General features: G+C 37.0%; 1 protein-coding gene across 4 annotated transcripts in view; it reads right to left on the bottom strand.

Annotated features, from left to right (window-relative positions):
* The window catches only part of TOP2B (DNA topoisomerase II beta), a 128266-nt gene that overhangs the window by 11446 nt on the left and 96926 nt on the right, over nt 1-19894 (bottom strand). For all 4 annotated transcript variants that reach the window (XR_012638272.1, XM_074945643.1, XM_074945642.1 and 1 more), the window contains exons 19-29: nt 18364-18485; nt 17311-17459; nt 15627-15858; nt 13014-13148; nt 12295-12495; nt 10395-10590; nt 10157-10248; nt 8143-8298; nt 7916-7999; nt 1854-2051; nt 1342-1489 (exon numbers count right to left, since the gene is read on the bottom strand). Coding sequence is in view for 3 of the 4 variants with exons in the window: in XM_074945643.1 (XP_074801744.1) it covers nt 1342-1489; nt 1854-2051; nt 7916-7999; nt 8143-8298; nt 10157-10248; nt 10395-10590; nt 12295-12495; nt 13014-13148; nt 15627-15858; nt 17311-17459; nt 18364-18485 (1713 nt within the window). In the remaining variant the exon portion in view is untranslated. The remainder of the gene's footprint in view (nt 1-1341; nt 1490-1853; nt 2052-7915; nt 8000-8142; nt 8299-10156; nt 10249-10394; nt 10591-12294; nt 12496-13013; nt 13149-15626; nt 15859-17310; nt 17460-18363; nt 18486-19894) is intronic.

Raw genomic sequence — 19894 nt, 5'->3', positions numbered from 1 at the left:
GCTTCCTACATTTCTGTAAAAGCTTTTCTGAAAGGAGTATCAAGTTCTCATTTCCCTTTTCTTCCTGAAGGACATTTACCAATCTTTGAAGGTCCAGGTAATACAACTTTACGGAAGAATGAAGCCCCTTCTCTTATACACACACCTCTCCCTCTTTGTCTTTTACTTTCTCATTTTGCATCCTCTTTTTTGTTTGTTTGTTTAGTTTTTTGCAATCTATTTTTATTTTCTCTTTTTTGCTTTCCTCACCTATTTCTTGTATCACTAGAAGGTTACATGCTGCTCAGGACACAGACATCCATTGGTTATTCTGTGGTGCCAGGATACAAGTTCTGGCAACTGAGTTATATGTTCTGAGAACAGACATGCATAGCCTGGACACTGAGCTACTTCATGACGCTGTAGCTCTGTATGCATGAGCTATGGCCAGTGGTACTGGGGACCACTTCAAGAATATGACAGATATCCAAAAGCTGCCTTTTACTACTCACAGCAGCACATTTGTTCTTGCGAGTCGGGGGCTTGTCTAGACTCTGGAAACCCACAGCTGTTCTAAGTGCAGCCTTGCCTCCCTGCTTTCACCTCTACCTCAGCAGTAATCTAACAACCCCAAAGACTATTAAAAAGAAGTTCTTTTTTTATAATTAAATAAATGTATTTTTTCATTCTATTTATACTCCCAAAACTTAAGCATTCTGGCACAATTTTTTTTAAATCGTCTTTGGAAAGAGACAAAACCTGGAAAAACTCAGCACAATAGTGGTATTTTTAGTCAATTACTAGTTACTAAAACCAGGAGGTTAGAATGGATATGATTATGCAACTAACTACAGCATTTACTACCTCGCCTACTGTCATTGCTACTTTGCTACTAAACTATGGTATAGCTTTTCTAAAGCACTTGGACATAACCTTAGCATGAGAAGGATTATATAAAGCTACATAGTGGTAATTATTATGGTATGTTTCTCCTGTGGCAATGCTTTTAAAAATGCATATGGTCCCTTCTGGTACACTAATATAGTATAAAGCAAAAACGGTATGCTTAAGATTCCTACAGCCTCTAACAAACTAAAGGTACAAAAAAAAGTTGATAATATAATGAACATAAATATAGTACAAAGAAAAGGAGGACTTGTGGCACCTTAGAGACTAACAAATTTATTTGAGCATAAACTTTCTTGAGCTAGAGCTCACTTCATCGGATGACTATATATAAAAATATAAAAAATATATATTATAATATAAAAAAATATATATAGTACGTAGCTTTGGCCAGCTGTGTATCTTAATCTTATACAATATGTAACGAGTTTAATTACCAGTGTGCAAGTAACTTACCAGGCTCCTTTTTCTCCCTCTTGGTTTTAGGAGTTTTAGACACTGAGACAGATGTATTCAGTGAGTCCTCGCCGCCACCACCCTCTGCCGTGGTTACACCAAATTCCTCATCAAATTCCATTTTTATTGCTAGAGAATCAAGATCACCCTAAAAATTAAAAAGGAGGTGGATAAATCTGTAGTGAAAAGAAATAGCAATACTGTGTGCTTCAGGACCAAACTGTAATATATTTATTAGTCTTTGCCAAAGAATAAACAGGCCAATACTGAGACTTGGTGGTGAAAAAAACAGCAGTAAGTAATTACAGTAAGCTTGCCAATATAAAGCAACCAGAAATTTAGTGCTGTCCTTTTTGTAGACTGTGGGCAATAAAAAGCAAAAGTGTCTTTATAGTTCCACTGGTCTAGTGGCTTGGATTCTTCAAACTTCTTCTGCAAACTGCTAACGTAAAAAGCAGTAGCACTTCCTACAGAACTAGCATGAAAATGATAAATTAAATATTTTGACTTGCCTTCTTCTTCTTTAGCAATTTCTTACTAGCATCAGCTTTCATGGCAGATGTAACCTGTGGAACTATTCTTCTACCAAATGGGGATGGCATGGTCTCTTCTAACTGAAGTTTCTTCATCTTGGGTTTACCAACTTTACCCTTTATTGGTTTGCCAGCCATGCCAGCCAAAATATCTTCTCTTTCTTGAGCTTCTACTTTCTAATGAGCAATAAAGGGAAAAACAGATATAAGTAACTTGTTAAACACAATTCATAGACTATAAGGACAGCAGGGACCATTGGGACCACCTAGTTTAGATGTTCTCAATGGACTTCTCTGAATTAATTTCTGCTTGAACTAAAGCATCTCTTTTAGAAAAACATCCAATCTTGATTTTAAAACTTCCAGTGATGGAGAATCCACCATAACACTTGGCAAGTTATTCAACAGTCAGTGACCCTCACTGTTAAAAAACTGCACATTATTTCTAGTTTGAAGTTGCCTAGCTTTGACTTCCAGGCATTGGATTTTGTTATATCTTTGCTTGCTAGATTGAAGAGCCTTCTATTATTCAATTTTGGTTCCCCACATAGGTACATATAGCCTGTGGTCAAGTCAACCCTTAACCTTCTCTTTGATAAGCTAAATAGATTGAGATTCTTGAGTCTTTCACTATAAAGGAATGTTTTCCAATTATTTAACCATTCTTGTGATCTTCTCTGAACCCTCTCCAATTTATCAACGTCCTTCTTGAATTGTGGACACCAGAACTGGACACAGCTGTTGTACCAAATACAGATGTAATATAACGTCCCTACTTCTACTCAGTATTTCCCTTTTTATACATTGAAGGATTTCATTAGTCTTTTTGGTCACACTGGGAGCTCATGTTCAGCTGATTTTTCCACCATGATGCCCAAGTCCTTTTCAGGTTACTGTTCCCAGGACAGAGGTCCCCAACTTGTATGTATGGAATATATTCTTTGTTCCTAGTTGTATGACTACATTTGGCTGTATTAAAATGCACATTGTTTGCTTGCACCCAAAATACCAAGTGATCCAGATTGCTCTTTTTCAGTGCCATTTCTTCTTCATTATTCACCACTCCCGCAAACTTTGTAACATCTTTATCAGTAATATTTTTGTTTTCTTCCAGGTAATTAATAAAAATGTAAATAGTGCAGGGCCAAAAAACAATCCCTGCAGAACCCCACTAGAAACACACCCATTCAATGATGATTTCCTGTTTTCAATACAATTTGAGACCTATTGCTTAACCAGTTTTTACTCAGTTTAAGGTGTGCCATGTTAATTTTGCATCATTCTAGTTTCTTAATCAAAATGTTGTGCAGTAGCAAGTCAAATGCATGACAGAAGTCTTAAGTATATTACATCAACATGATTATCTTTATCAACCAAACTCATGATCTCATCAAAAATGATATAGTTTGACAAAATTAATTTTCCATAAACTCATGTGACTGGCATAATTATATTACAATGTATTAGACCTATTTGGGAACTAGCTCAATTCTATAGACATTAAAATTTTGAGCATGTGAGGATTTTCTGTGCATTACAGTTAAGCTCAATTGTCTTTTTAACTTTTGGAATTACAGATTTCATCTAATTCTGGTCAGACTGATCCAAGTGTAGCCTGGAACTACTTTGGACAGACTGATCCAAGTGTAGCCTGGAACCACTTGAAACTTGACTTTACATTCAATATTCAAAGGTAATTATGCACAGTAATTATTCCAAAAATCACTTCTTTAAGTTTGTTCTTATTGCCACAGGTATGAGGAACAGAAGAAAGACACGCTGAGCAGACAGTATTTTGCATGAAAAAGGAAACCTGGGATAGGATCTGCAATTAACATGTAAGTAAAGAATCACAGAATCATAGACTTTAAGGTCAGAAGGGCCCATTATGATAGTCTAGTCTGACCTCCTGCACAATGTGGGCCACAGAATCTCACCCACCCACGCCGGTAACAAACCCCTAACCTATGTCTGAGCTATTGAAGTTCTCAAATCATGGTTTAAAGACTTCAAGGTGCAGAGAATCCTCCAGCAAGTGACCCGTGCCCCACGCTGCAGAAGAAGGTGAACACCCCTCAGGGACTGTGCCAATCTGCCCTGGAGGAAAATTCCTTCCCAACCCCAAATATGGTGATCAGCTAAACCCTGAGCATGTGGGCAAGACTTACCAGCCAGACACCCAAGAAAGAATTCTCTGTAGTAACTCAGATCCCACACCATCTAACATCCCATCACAGTCATTGGGCATATTCACCACTATTAGTCAAAGATCAATTAATTGCCAAAATTAGGCTATCCCATCATACCATCTCCTCCATAAACTTATCAAGCATAGTCTCGAAGCCAGATATGTCTTTTGCCACCACTGCTCCCCTTGGAAGGCTGTTCCAGAACTTCACTCCTCTGATGGTTAGAAACCTTCATCTAATTTCAAGTCTAAATTTCCTGATGGCCAGTTTATATCCATTTGTTCTTGTGTCCACACTGGTACTGAGCTTAAATAATTTCTCTCCCTCCCTGGTATTTATCCCTCTGATATATTTATAGAGAGCAATCATATCTCCCCTCAGCCTCCTTTTGGTTAGGCTAAACAAGCCAAGAATCGTATATTGTGATCTATACCTAGCAAGGGACATAACAGGCAATAAGAAGAGCTTCTATAAATGCATTAGGAACAAGAGAAATACTAAGGAAAGTGTAGGTCCACTACTTATCAGGGAAGGGGAGCTCATAATAGACAACAGCAAGAAGCCAGAGGTGTTTAATGCCTATTTTGCTTTAGCCTTCACTAAAAAGAGTAATTGTGATTTTGTAATTGTAATATTAGTAACATAGAGGACAGAACACAAGACAGAACAGATTAAACATTCAGATAGGTTAGATGTATTCAAGTCGGCAGGGCCTGATGAAAGTAGACCTCGGGTACTTAAGCTGAAGCAATCTTGGAATCATTAGTGATTATCATAGAGAACTCATGGAGGACAGGTTGAGGGCCCAGAGGACTGGAAAAGGCCAAATAGTATCTATCTTTAAAAAAGAGAAAAGGACCCAGAGAATCATGCACCAGTAAGCCTAACTTTGATAACTGGAAAGGTATTGGAACAAACTATTAAACAACTAATTTGTAAGCACCTAAAGGATAACAGGGTTATAAATAATAGCGAGCAAAGATCCGTCAAGAACAAATCATGCCAAACCAACCTAATCTCATTCTTTGACAGAGTTACTGGCCTCCTGGATAAGTGATATATCTTGATTTTTGTAAGACTTTTGTAAGACAGTCCCCCAAGACATTCTCATAAGAAAACCAGGGAAATGTGGCCTAGATGAAATTACTACAAGGTGGATACACAACTGGTTGAAAGACCATATTCAGAGAGAGTTATCATCAATGGCTCACTTTCAACCTCGGAGGACATAGCTAGTGGGGTCCAGTGAGGATGTGTCCTGGATCAGGTACTTTGCAACATTTTCATTACTGCCTCAGATAATGGAGTGGAGAGTATGCTTATAAGATTTGCAGATGACACCAAGCTGGGAGGTGTTGCAAGCACACTGGGAAAACAGGATTAGAATTCAAAATGACCTTGACAAACTGGAGAATTGGTCTGAAATCAACAAATGAAATTCAATAAAGACAAGTGGAAAGTAGTACACTTGGGAAGGAAAAATCATATGCACAAATTCAAAATAGTTAGAACTGGCTAAGGCCAGGCAGTAGTACTACTGAAAAGGATGTGGGGATTAAAGTGGATCACAAATTGAATACGAGTCAACAATGTGAGACAGCTGCAAAAAAGGCTAATATTCTGGGGTGTATTAACAGAAATATTGCATATAAGACACGGGAGGTAAATGACCCACTCTACTTGCACTAGTGAGGCCTCAGCTTAAGTATTGCATCCAGTTTTGGGCACATTTAAAAAAAGATGTGGACAAATTGGAGACAGTCCAAAGAGCAACAAAAATGATAAAAGGTTTAGAAAACCTGAACTATGTGAAAAGGTTAAATAAATGGGAATGTCTAGTACTGAGAAAAGAAGATTGAGAGGGGGACTGGATAACAGTCTTCAAATACATTAAGAGCTGTTATAAAGAGGATGGTAATCAATTGTTCTTCATGTCCACTGAAGGTAGAAGAAGAATGGACTTAATCTGCAGCAAGGGAGATTTAGGTTAGATATTAGGAAAAATGTTTTAACTATAAGGACAGTTAAATACTGGAACAGGTTTCCAAGGGAAGTTATGAAATCCCTGTCACTGGAGGTTTTTAAGAACAGATAAGACAAACACCTATCAGGGATGGTCTCGGTATACCTGGTCCTGCCTGAGCATGGGGGGGGGCGGGAATAGATGACCTCTTGAGGTCCCTTCCAGCCCTACCTTTCTATGATTATATGTAAGGCTGTCAAGCGATTAAAAAAATTAATCGTGATTAATCATGCTATTAAACAATATCAGAATACCATTTATTTAAATATTTTTGGATGTTTTCTACATTTTCAAATATAGTAATTTCAATTACAACACAGAATCCAAAGTGTACAGTGCTCACTTTATATTTATTTTTTATTACAAATATTTGCACTGTAAAAAATAAAATAAATAGTATTTACAAGTACTGTACTGCAATCTCTTTATCATGAAATCTGAACTTCAGGAGATACTGCTGTTCGCTTCTTGTTTACAATGTCACCTGAAAGTCAGAAAAGGCATTCGCATGGCATTGCTGTAGCCAGTGTCGCCAGATATTTGAGACAGATGCGCTAAAGATTCATATGACCCTTCATGCTTCAACCACCATTCCAGAGGACATGCGTCCCTGCTGATGGCGGGTTCTGCTTGATAATAATCCATAGCAGTACAGACTGATGTGTGTTCATTTTCATCATCTGAGTCAGATGCCACCAGCATCCACGGTTGATTTTCTTTTTTGGTGGTTCAGGTTCTGTAGTTTTCGCATCAGAGTGTTGCTCTTTTAAGACTTCTGAAAGCATGCTCCACACCTCATCCCTCTCAGATTTTGGAAGGTACTTCAGATTCTTAAACCTTGGGCTGAGTGCTGTATCTATTTTTAGAAATCGGTACCCTCTTTGCATTTTGTCAAATCTGCAGTGAATGTTTCTTAAAACATGTGCTGGGTCATCATCTAAGACTGCTATAACATGAAATATATGACAGAATGCGGGTAAAACAGAGCAGGAGACATACAATTCCCTCCCCCCCCCAAGGAGTTCAGTCACAAATTTAATTAATACATCATTTTTTAACAAGCGTCATCAGCATCAAAGCATATCCTCTGGAATGGTGACCAAAGCATGAAGGGGCATACAAATGTTTAGCATATCTGGCATGTAAATACCTTGCAATGCCGACTACAAAAGTGCCATGCAAACACCTCACTTTCTGATGACATTGTAAATAAGAAGCGGACAGCATTATCTCCCATAACTGTAAACAAACTTGTTTGTCTTAGCAATTGGCTGAACAAGAAGCAGGACTGAGTGGACTTGTAGACGCTAAAGTTTTACATTGTTTTATTTTTGAGTGCAGTTATGTAATTAAAAAAAATCTACATTTGTAAGTTCATGATAAAGAGATTGCACTACAGTACTGGTATGAGGTGAACTGAAAAATACTATTTCTTTATCATTTTTACAGTGTAAACATTTGTAATAAAAAATAATATAAAGTGAGCACTGTACATTTCATATTCTACGCTCTAATTGAAATCAATATATTTGAAAATGTAGAAAAACATCCAAAAATATTTAATACATTTCAAGTGGTATTCTATTATTAACAGTGTGATTAAAGCTGCGATTAATTTTTTTAATCAATCACATGAGTTAACTGCGATTAATTGACAGCCCCTATTATATGTTGATGAAAGAAAACAGCCATCCTGGCACGACATATCAAAAGATTTCCTGCTCCCAATTTATTGTACATTATTTCTATAACTGCTTTTTAAGGAAAACAATAACAATTAAAATGTTAATTCTTAATAAAAACTTATTCATAAATGTATTTAAACATACATCAAGCTCTTCAATGAAAGCTGCTAAATCTTCTTTCCAGAGATCTGAAGGAGACTTCCTCCGGAGGTCAGTGAGTTCTCTCCCCTAAAACATAAAGGTAGTATGTAGCAATTTAGGTTACTATATGAAGAATTCCAAATTTGAACATTCACGATATAAATGCTTTATATTAGATCTAATGGTGCTGATGAAATGGTTTCAAAATGGTTTTTCCACAACATTCAAACCTTTGAATCTCTCTGTTTAATTAGATCTTCTACTTTCTCCTTAGTAAGACACCACAGAGACATGTTTAGGATGTAGTTAAAATCAGGGCCTGAGGTAGAGCCTGAAGAAGAGGAGGCATCATCATTCAGATTCTGTGTTTCTTCCTCTTCTGCTGCCTGCAATGAAATTGTATTCAAACTGTAATTTCAAATTATGATTTTACACATAATTTAGAACTATAAAAGAGACTGAATTAGATGACAGTAAATTCCAATCACATTATACAACTGTCTCTTTCAGGAAAGGACACTAATTTTTAGTTGTTATCTGGAACTGCTTCCATAACCAAGGGTGTTATGAATTTTAGTTTTGGAGGGAATCAACATTTCTCCTTCTCTTACCAGAAATTCTATTATTAAATACCAAACACAAGATGTGTAATGGTAACATGATGATACATTATATATAATTAAAATATGGTAGCAATAAGAAAATAATTAAAACACACACACACACACACACACACACACACACACACACAATATAAAACAAATAAAATTAAAATTAAAAATATTTAGATAAGTAAATAATTAAACAGCCGAATTCAATAGCAGCATTAAAAAAATAACTGATTAAAATTAAAAACCTTTTTCATAAGTATTTCTAACATTTAAAAGTTGGAAGATAAAAGTGAAATCGACTATGAATCAGTTTAGGTCAAAAAGAGCTCTTAATCTTCTTACTCAAAGAAGTTACTTCAAATAAAACACTTCTAAAAATGAAATATTCTAGTAAATTTGACTGTCTTATACATAACTAAAAAGAACAAAGGTAATATTTATTCTGTATTCCAAAGGTCAATCTCTCATATGCAAATAAATATCATACTGTATGCTCAAAAGAACATAGTGTCAGAGAATGATCAGTCATGCACATATGGGTTGCATCAGTAAATTGAAGTGTAATACTCTGCAAACAATGTCTGAGGCGGCCAAATTATTGTTCCTCTGAACATGATTATTTTCACACAGGATTGGAAGGGGTTAAGATGGCCAGGCAGGCCAATTAATTCCACAGGCTGCACCAGGAGGACTCAGGAACCAGGGAACTAATTAGAAACAGGTTCAGCTGTGCAGAAATAGGCAGGTTGCTGGCAAGAGAAGGGGGCTGCTGGGAAAGGCTGCAAGAAGGCAGGTAGCAAGAGGGATGAGGGTTTGGAGCTAGAATACCCAGAGTAAGAAGATGAACCAGGTGTGGTAGGAAGCCATCCAGGGAAGGAGCAGTGAGGGCTGAAAGAGGAAAGCCCAGTACTCCTGAGCTGAAGGCCCTTGGCCTGGAATATGGAGCAGAGGGCAGGCCCAAGTTCCCCTTCCAGCCACTGAGAGTGGCATCATGGGGCAGTGAGAGGGAAGACTGCCTACGACTACTAGAGAAAAGGGACTGCACCCTGGAAGGGGGGAACATTGGGTGACCTGGCCAGAAGGCTGAGTCACAAAGAGGACACTGTGGGACAAATGAGGATGAAAGAGCTGCAGACCTGTGTGAGAGAGATATGACAGCATTCAAGCTGCGGAAGGGGGCGTTGACCTCAAGAGCTAATCCCTAGAGTGACCAGGAGGCAGCGCCAGAACAGCAGTGAGCGGTGTGCCCTATGACAGATAACTGTTTACATTTCAACCTTGAATTAGCCCAGTTTGGGGTTTTTAAATGTACCTATATGCAGGAGAGTGATATGTGGCAATGTTCTTACTTAGTTAATTTCTCTTCAAGATATTAATTTAAATGGTAAACTGGCAAAGGGAAGGAGAGAGAGAGAGACTATTTTTTTATTGTCATTAACATACATGGACAAAAAATATAACCATTTAAATTATACAGATGTTTATAGTTCTTAACACTAACCTAATAAATATTCATAATTCCACACAAGAATAATAAATCTTATCCATAACTATAAAACAATTTCCACATCTCTCCCCTACAAATACCACAATATTTAATCTGCAAAGAATCAAGAGGGACTCAGATCATTACCTTTTCTTGCGCTTCCTTCCAGGCTTTCACTGGGTCAGATTCAAAACCTCTCTGGACTAACATTTGAATCAAATCTCTCTTTGACCTATTCTCTGTGTGTGAGAGACAAAATAAAAGTTTGGGTCAAGAAAACGGATGCCTTTTTGTCTATATGTTATTTTGATCTAAATTACTTCTCAAAATGTTTTTTCTACATTTATCAGTTCTAACTTGTAAGTTTAGAAATTTTTCTTCTTACCTATGGTAATTTTCCCCTGTATCTTCTCTAGAATGAAGCGAGCTTGATTGTTAAGCTTGGTAGATTCTGCCCCCAACATTCCTACAAGCCACTCTTTGCGTAAACTATAGTAATTTAATCGTAAATCAAAGAATTCTTTCAGAATATCTTGCACAGTTTCATACTTCTTCAGACATCCCATATGATCAAATAGCACCTACAGAAGATCCAAACAAAATAATATTTTTTAAGTTAAACACCACATAAGTGAGTTTATATATATTCTAATGTTACATATACACATACAATGTATATAGAATTGGATTTTTAAAAAGTTTCTTACAGAGGTGTAAATCAAGATTAACTGCATTGACATCACTGTAGTTTTACCTATGTACAACTGGTATGAGATCAAAATCAGTCCCTAATGTACAATCATACAGCACATGAACATGCACAGTGATAGAAACAAATACCATCCAGCTAATGCACTAATACTTTCAAACACTATTTGAAATATTTATGAACATCCCTGAATTTAGCAGAGGCATTCAGGGCCTAATATTAATATATATAAAGTAGTGCAGTCAATTAATCGCAGTTAACTCAAGGGATTAACTCAAAACAAACTCAATTTAAAAAATTAACCGTGATTAATCAGTTTTAATCAAACTGTTAAACAATAATAGAATACTAATTGAAATTTATTATAAATATTTTGGATGTTTTTCTACATTTTCAAATATATTGATTTCAATTACAACACAAAATACAAAGTGTGCAGTGCTCACTTTATTATTATTTTTTATTACAAATATTTGCACTGTAAAAAAGATAGTTTTTTTCAATTCACCTCATACAAGTACCGAAGTGCAATCTCTTTATCATGAAAGTGTAACTTATAAACGTAGAATATTTTTTTTACGTAATTTTTGCACTCAAAAACAAAACAATGTAAAACTTTTGAGCCTACAAATCTACTCAGTCCAACTTCTTGTTCACCCAATCGCTAAGACAAACAAGTTGGTTTACATTTATGGGCGATGCTGCTGCCCACTTCTTATTTACAGTGTCACCCGAAAGTGAGAACAGGTGTTCGCATGGCACTGTTGTGGCTGGCTTTGCAAGGTATTTACATGCCAGATATGCTAAACATTTGTATGCCCCTTCATGCTTCGACTTGTAGATTGCACTATTATATTAAACCCAGTTTCAGTTGAGTTTGTACTTGGCACAGATCAGCTGTGCCTCCACTGCCACTACCAGTGCTACGGAGACAACACTGCTATTTATACTCATGCTAGCTCACTGAGAGCTAGTGCAAGTATATATGGACAAGCAGGGGAATCGCCCTCTCGCTCATAGTGTACAGATGTAGTGTAAGGTATGGCGGAAAATAAGTTTTCATATGAAGAATATATTTTATATTTAAATGTTATTGCCTAGCTGCCCAGCTTTTGGGTGAAAAGAAATTTAAATTGTCTAGCTGGCAGAAAAAAAAATGCAGTTACTTCAGGCTGAAAGATACCTGAGCCCTACAATGGATGTGCTTCTTCTGAGATCTACTGCATATTTTAAAGCCATCGAACCAAATTATTACTGTCATTCTATAATTACAATACGATATTAAATATTTTTTTAAGTATACAACATTGTCCAATGCACCAGATTTTTCTGATGAAGCTTCAAAATTTAAGTTTCGCTGCCCAAAATGAATGAATAAGCCAGAGACAAATCTGTTGTATCACAGAACTAACAACTTAAATGCTCAGTAATTCTTTTTGTTAGTAACAAAACATGAAAGAGATGTGCTATGTCATGTACTGGACCAATAAAGTGCCACCAGCAGGCCATCACAAAAACAGGTGAGCTCACAACAAGCTACCGTAATGATTCTGGTAGTCAAACATAGAAAAGTTACCATAGAATTACAAGTAAGACTTGTTTGAAGTTTAAAGACTTTGTGCAATCCAGCAGCTTCTGCTTGAGCAAGTTTTTCTTCCGTCATTTTCACAACAAATTTCACAGTTGTATCAGTGTGGTACTCTTTGTAATCGGAAATTAATGCTGGAGTTTTTTCGGTCCCATTCAACATAGGTTCTAGCACTTGTTCTTTGTATACCTACAAGAAAGATAGCAAACAGTAGAAATGAACAACATAAAGCAAAAATTGTAATTCCTCAACATGACTGAACAATGCAAATGGATATGCTCCAAAATCACACAATGTTAAAGGATTATAATGCCCGATGTCACCAAGAGTCACTCATAGAGCCACTTGGTAAAAAAAATTAGTATCTGAACCTTTTGACAAGACAATCTGCAGAATGCAGACCAGAACTGGCACCAGTCGTGCAGGCATTTGACATCCCTAAGCAAAGAATGGATGGCATGTTTGACGACATACAGAGAAGAAAAGGGATAGCAGATTAATTCAAGAAGAAAAAATGGTATTCCTTACAGTAAAACACAGTAGGTAGCATGACAATAAACATACCTTCTACTGAGGCCAAGCAAAAGGAAACCCATGCTTTGTTTCCTGAAATGCATACTAACATCAGCCTAAAGAATTCATCTGAATATGTGATTAAGTAGCCTAGGAAAGTTGTTTTAAACTAAATTTATTTCATTGTAACTAACCTGGGTCCATGTTCTCACTGGAAGCTCTGTAATCTCTACTGTATTCCTGTCCACTACAAATATTTCACCACTAACTGCATACTGATTCTGACCAAGTTCCTGGATAGTTCCTTTAAAGTTTTTGTAGTTTGGAAGCTGCAAGTGCAAGTAATAATACAGATTAATGATGTTCTTCAAAACAAAAAGTTGGGAAGAATTATTTGTTTCACATAAAAGTGTAAGTTTGCAACACACTTTACAATACACTGCAGATATATTACAGTACAAACGAAAACAAACACATAAAATGGTGAGAACATATAATTAGAACCCTTTGTGAATAGGTGATACTTATTTGGAAGATGGAATTGCACCAGTAACCGTGAGTTTTTTAGAAAAATGCTAGTGTAGATGTGACATTATCTGATTAATATATGACCACAGATCATTGTTGCAATCACTGTTATAGATTTGCAGCAAATATTGTACAAAGGTTGTCAAGTGAGGCGTCTATGAAAAGGTTATGTTTTGCTATCTGTATTCATGTATCATTTTTGTATGTGAAGTTTTAAGTATTGGAATATCCACCAGCTTTATGGGGATTGTCTGCCCTATTCTTTGCAGTTCACCCTAATTGAGTGACCATAGCTATCCCAACTGGGACACCGGTCACAGCCAGATATACCATGTACGATATCTGCAAAAATGTTATAATTTGCCAGATATGATAATCTTGTTTATATGTTTGTATCATCTTTGTATTATGAGTTATAGGTATGTATGTATGTCTGTATTTCAAACTTGTGCTGTGCTTCTGGGTGACATCCCCAGACAGTTTGGCATCAGCACTGCCTAGCCTGCTTGATGGCCCATTAAGGACCATCAGCTATACAACTGACCCATTGAGAGAAGGCAGATACACCTTCTGACTCAGCAAGGCATGTCCCTACATGCCTATGGACAGACGTCTAAGGCTTCCAAGCCATGTGCTGGGCAGCTTGTGTTTGAAACAAAGGAAGCACAGGCTGCATGGCGAAAGACTATAAAAGGCAGCTGCATCTTCTCCATTTTGTCTTCAATCCTGCTTCTTACATCTGAAGGAACTTTGCTACAAACTGAAGCTCTGAACAATGGACTGAATAACCCATCCAACCTGTAGATGTACTCCAGAGACTTGACTTAAGCCAGCACTCGATTCCATCACTGTTACAAACCTGAACCAAAAACTTTGCCATTACTGTATATAAGTGAGTCCTTTAACCAATTTGAACGCTCACCTTTTTCTTTCTTTTTATAAATAAACCTTTAGATTTTAGATACTAAAGGACTGGCATCAGCATGATTTAGGGATCATATCAAAGTTATATATTGACCTGGATGTGTGGCTGGTCCTTTGGGATCAGGAGAACCTATTATTTGATGAGACTGGTTGTAAAGAACCACTCATCTCTGAATCCAGTGGTTTTGGTGGTGATATAAGAACTGAAATGTCTGAGGAAACTGCCTTTATGTTAGCCAGTGTGGTGAAACAGGAGTTTACTTTTGTGGCTGGTTTGGTATATCTTATAAAAGAATAACCACCAGTTTTGGGTTGTGTTTGCCCTATTTCTAAGCAGTTCGTCCTGAATTTGGCATCCTCAGTTGTGACCCACTAAGGCACAGTTACAGTAGACAAGGTCCCTTTGGCCAAACAGGACAGAATGCAGGTTAAATACACTGAATTCTCAGGCTATCCTAAAAGGAAGGCCAACAGATTCCAATTAGTGAAAATTTTCATTTATGTGGCATTCCCAGCAGTTGGTGAGAGGAAATCCTGTGTTGTAAAAGCTGAAGCTGCTTTCTCAAACAAAGGCAGTGAACTGGGATCGAAGTGCAGAAGTCCAGCAAGTGGAATCTGAACTGAAAAATAAAATTTAAAAAATAAAACTTTGTTCTATGGAACGGGCAAATCTAACCCAGCACTCATGTCCAAACTAGTAATAAACATGAAAGGGTTGTTTCTGCTGTCTAGATTTCAGCTGAATTTATGCCAAAATGATTTCAGACTGAGCTGGGCTCTTCTTTTCTTCTAGCATTTGGAGCCTTTTCAGGTACGTGGCAGCACTGAGAGCTTCCCCAAAAAAACTTTAAACAAATGAACACACAAGAGTTATGATTTGGAAATTGTTGGGTTTCCTGTTTAATAACAATATTTTTCTTCTAGCTATAGAGGAACATAAAAGGGAACATAGTTTAGTCGAGACAAAGGATGCTTTAGAGATTCCAATGCAAGCCATAGAGGCTTTAAGGTTGGCTGAAGATGTACTGTAACTTATCTTAAAGAAATGATTGATACAGCTTTTTAGCTACCAGATCGCAATATTCAATAGATCTTTCCACAACAACTGCGATTTTGAGAGCCCACTGACAAATCAACGAGTAGAATGGAGGAAAAAACCATTAAAAGAATCAGTAAAATTACAATATACTGGTTTCAATGGGAATAAGACATAAGACAATAAATTCCTCTCCAGAGGTGATAATCATTTGGCAGTGATGTGTTTCTAAAGTGATATAAGATGCTCTTTATAAATGCAAAACTCCGGTTTGTTTAGAAAACATAAAAATAGCAGCATACGCTGTGAGTTACATTACCATAGGATGGGGATCCAAGCCATCCAGCATTCGTCTGACATTGTTCACAATCTCTCTGGTATCATAGTTAGGAAGTTTACATGCCCATCCTGTACCAATTCCCTCAGCACCATTTACTAAAACCATGGGAATGATGGGAATATACCACTCTGGTTCTACACGCTGGTTATCATCATAAAGGAATTTAAGCAGATTGTCATCCACTGCAGGAAAAAGCAGCCGTGCTAAAGAGCTTTGAAAAAAAGAAGAAAACAACATACTTTAACAAGAGTCCAGTAAGTCAAAAAATGTGTTACACAATGAAGATTAATGGGCCCAAATTTCATCTCATTAAAAAAAATTGTATTTTCTCTCTTTTTAATTGTCATTATGAAGCTGAAAATTCTGTTTTCTGAAACAAGGACAGAGGTATTATTGAACCTTCACAGTGGAACAATCAGTTCATAATAAATACAGGGAGCTTGGGGTTTTTTTTGTTATTTTTGGGGGGGGGGTTCGGGGGGGGTTCTGACCATGTGTGCATATATCTTACCATCCTATGTTTAAAACATACAGAAATCCAGTACACTAAAGTACTCAGGACTCATATATTTCAATACCTTTCCTCAAAAGACTAGAGATAAGTCAAGCAGACAGTTAGAAAACAGCAATGTTCACAGTTTCATACCAAACCAAAAAAGCCAAGCTTAACTGTAGGCATAAAAGCCTCAACAGTCCATGAGACACTTTGCAAACAGAGGTTTCATCAGTGGGCCCTTTACCAATTATGCACAATAAACTAGGCAAATCAGTCTTCTAGCATATGATCAAATGAACAGGAGAACATATTAAATCTATTAAAGTACTGTACCATAGAAACATTTATATGTGGAAGGAATCAAAAACTGATATTCATGCAGAAGGGGATATAACTAGAATAATCCAATGAAATTAACAAAAGGAAATTAAGGCTCAATATCAATGTGAAATAATTTATTAAGGGAAATGGTAGAAGCCATATAACGTAACATTTACAATCAGACTGGACAAAATACTAGAATTTACTATAGGGAGAAAATTCTGCCTGCCAAACTACACTCTAACTTACTTCCAGGCCACTCCACTGTCTTTGAATTATACTCTCAATTATACCTAGGAAATCCCATTAGTTTACATTGTGGTTGCACAGGTGCAACTGAGATCATAATTTTGTTTGCAGAATCTAAATACTGGCCATATGGAAGAGGGAAACAACACAGCTTGACTTTCAAAGCCTATACTGAGTTGTAAGGCTGCCATATAGAAATACATTCATGGGTAAAAGGATTCTAACACATTTTATGTGGAATCAAAAGACAACATGAAATCGCACAGTTCCATTTTTGAAGACTGATAGTTGAACTGGATGATCTGCCTTTTCAATCTGTAACCTTATGATTCAAAGTAAAATTTGTACAGCTAACTTTTTTTTAAGTCCACAAGTACTACTCTCACAAAATTAGCAGGAAAATCTGTGCGCACGAAAAACGTATCTGCACATATGAATCAGGAATTTGAGCATACCCAGCTACTTGGTTTCTTCGTCTCTTACATACATCCTCACAAACAAATACATACTTGCAAATCTTGTAGTGCAGTAACAAAGGCAATTTGAAAATTTGACTCTATGTGTTTTTAGTTTAATTTGTTTTGAACAAGCTTTTACCTTAACATTGTGAAAATATAACGAGGGCTGGCAGCATCCTTCCCGCCATGAAGCCTGGTACCAAACTGACCGATAGGCTGCAGCAGATTAACATTGTTACTTCCAACAAAGTTCTGAGCCAAGTTGACAATAGTCATCATTAATGCTTGCTGGAAGAAAATACATAGGCATGGTTACTATTCACTATAAGAAATTGTACTCTTTCCTAATCAGCTAGTATAACAGGTTTCCATTGCCAGATAATCCATAACTCATTCTACCCTGATTTCAAACATGGTCTCTCTGAAAAATGGACGGCTATAATTTATTACAGAAATAGGGAATCTGTAGTTCAACTGTTAAAATATTGTATTCTCTCTCATTGTCCTTCTGTACAAGGAAGTTTACATATGTATTACTTTCTCATCCCCTACCCTCACACAAATGTTTTGAGTTTTCAAACACTCACTTCTGTGTACAGGAGAGAATAACCTCTGCTGATTGTGCATCATCCCTCCTCTCCCACAAAATGATGATGGTGGCTTTTTGAACGTATATTTTTATATTTATATTTTGACAATTCTATTTTTTGGCAGTATTGATAATATTCCAGATAAATACCAGAAAGGCTGGAAAACAAATACTTTAATCTTATTAAATGCAAGAAACTGTATCAGACAATTTCAAAACGTTCTGGAAAGAGATCACAGAATCCCATTTTAACTTTCTTTACTTTTACATAAAAACAATTTGTCTTTCCTGCCTAAGTCTAAAACATGGTCAGGTATACAGCTGGCATGACTGAGGACCTGGTCCAAATCCACTAACTAGCTGCCCCAGCATAATTTCCCACAGCCTAGAATCCTTGTTTGGGACATGGCTGTGCATGAAGGAATATAACTAACTAACTGTCTTCTTACCAAAATGGATTCCATTTAGTTCACTTTCTTAAAAAGGTTCTGAACACTTCTACTCGAAGGACTCTTGGTCAATTGTTAAGTGCTTTTGACGAAATAAAAAATTCACCTATATTCTATATAGAAAAAATACATCCTTCCCATTTTTCATACTCACCTCTCCATGATGATAAGCTGACATTTCAGCAACAGAACCAGCCAGCTGAGCAACTTTAACCTCACGTTTATCGTTTCTCTTAAAGCAGGTGAACAAAACTTTGCGCTGCCCTGGCTTAAAACCTGTTTAGAAGAATAATGCTTTTTAAATATATATACCCCCACACACACCCCTTTTTGAAATTATAAATTCTGTCTCTCTCTCTAAGAGAACACATTTCTAATCTCTTTTGAAAGGGAGATAAAATTTATGTTGAATGAAAATAAATCTATACAATATTTAGCAAATTCATAAACAAACACATTTATATTAACCAACTGTAAGCGAAAATTGTGCTGATGAAAAGAGACAGTGATATAAACTGAAGTTTTCTAGCTCATTAACTTAATATTAACATGCAGCATTCAATAATTCCCCACACGATCCAGCTAAATCTCAATCCTGTCACTGCATTCAGAAACGTGCCTTTTGTGTTCTCGATGAAAATCCACCCAAATATGGCTGAGTTACTTCTGAAAATGACATAGTTTGCTAGTGGATTTTATAGTTACCTACTAGATAGCAAAAGAGTGTTTGGCACTCAGAAAACCTGGGTTCTGTTCCAGGTTCTGGATGGGAGTGTGTTTTAATGGTTACAGACCCTTCTGCACCTGTCCCCACCCTACTCCTGTTCCCACTGTAGGGTGGCCCTTTACCTATTCTAGCCTTTGCCACTCTCTGCTCCTAACCCCTCTTTGTTTGAGTCTGCCTATGTCCTGCTCTCAGGCTGTTTGGACACCAACAGGAGAACACTGAGAGCACAGGGGAGACCCGGCTCTTAGTACTGGTGCCCAGCGCCACCATAGACCTGAGCAGTTGTGAGCAACAATTGCAGGGAAAGTATTGCCTAGCCTTGGGCTGGAGGATGCTCAGCCCATATGAAATGTAAAATTTAGCTGCCAGCCTCTAACAACAGATGTATGCAGAGCATGTGCAAAGGGTGATTCCTCTCTAGTGACCCATCTACATAAAGGTCACCAGCCTACTATTTCTACCAGTTTTCTGTTTCTCAGGCAGTAGAGGTTTTTGCTATGGATATAAAAGTTCCAACCCCACTGATAACCTATGTGGGGATGAATATGGTTCCACATGAAGGAATTTCTTTCAGTTTGCTTTATTTAAAAACTGTGAAAATTGCATACAAAAGTTATATTAAAAGAACATTAAGGTTGCAAAATCAAGCACGCAAAAGTTAAGAAATGCCAGAATTAATGTGATCCATTCAACCCCTTGTGCAGATGCACATTACAGTCTTTATTTACATGATCAAATACTCTTCTTTTCGACCCTTAAGGGAGTTTTGAGATTTTTGCATATGCTTTCCCTGGATGCTTTTGGTTGGGAGCTTGTATGCTGTTCTTCCTCATCTGAGAAGAGGTCAATAGAGAAGGGGCAGTAGAAGGTTTACCTTTCCATGAAGGGAGAAGATATCTGTCTTTCCCCCAGGCTGGCTAGTCCCCATTTAAGTACTATGAGCAAGGAACCTTAGGCT

The sequence above is a fragment of the Natator depressus genome, chromosome 2 (genome assembly GCF_965152275.1).
Source record: "Natator depressus isolate rNatDep1 chromosome 2, rNatDep2.hap1, whole genome shotgun sequence".
Taxonomy (NCBI): domain Eukaryota; kingdom Metazoa; phylum Chordata; order Testudines; family Cheloniidae; genus Natator; species Natator depressus.
Note: the sequence above shows the minus strand (reverse complement) of the source record. Positions and strands in the feature narration are given on the sequence as shown.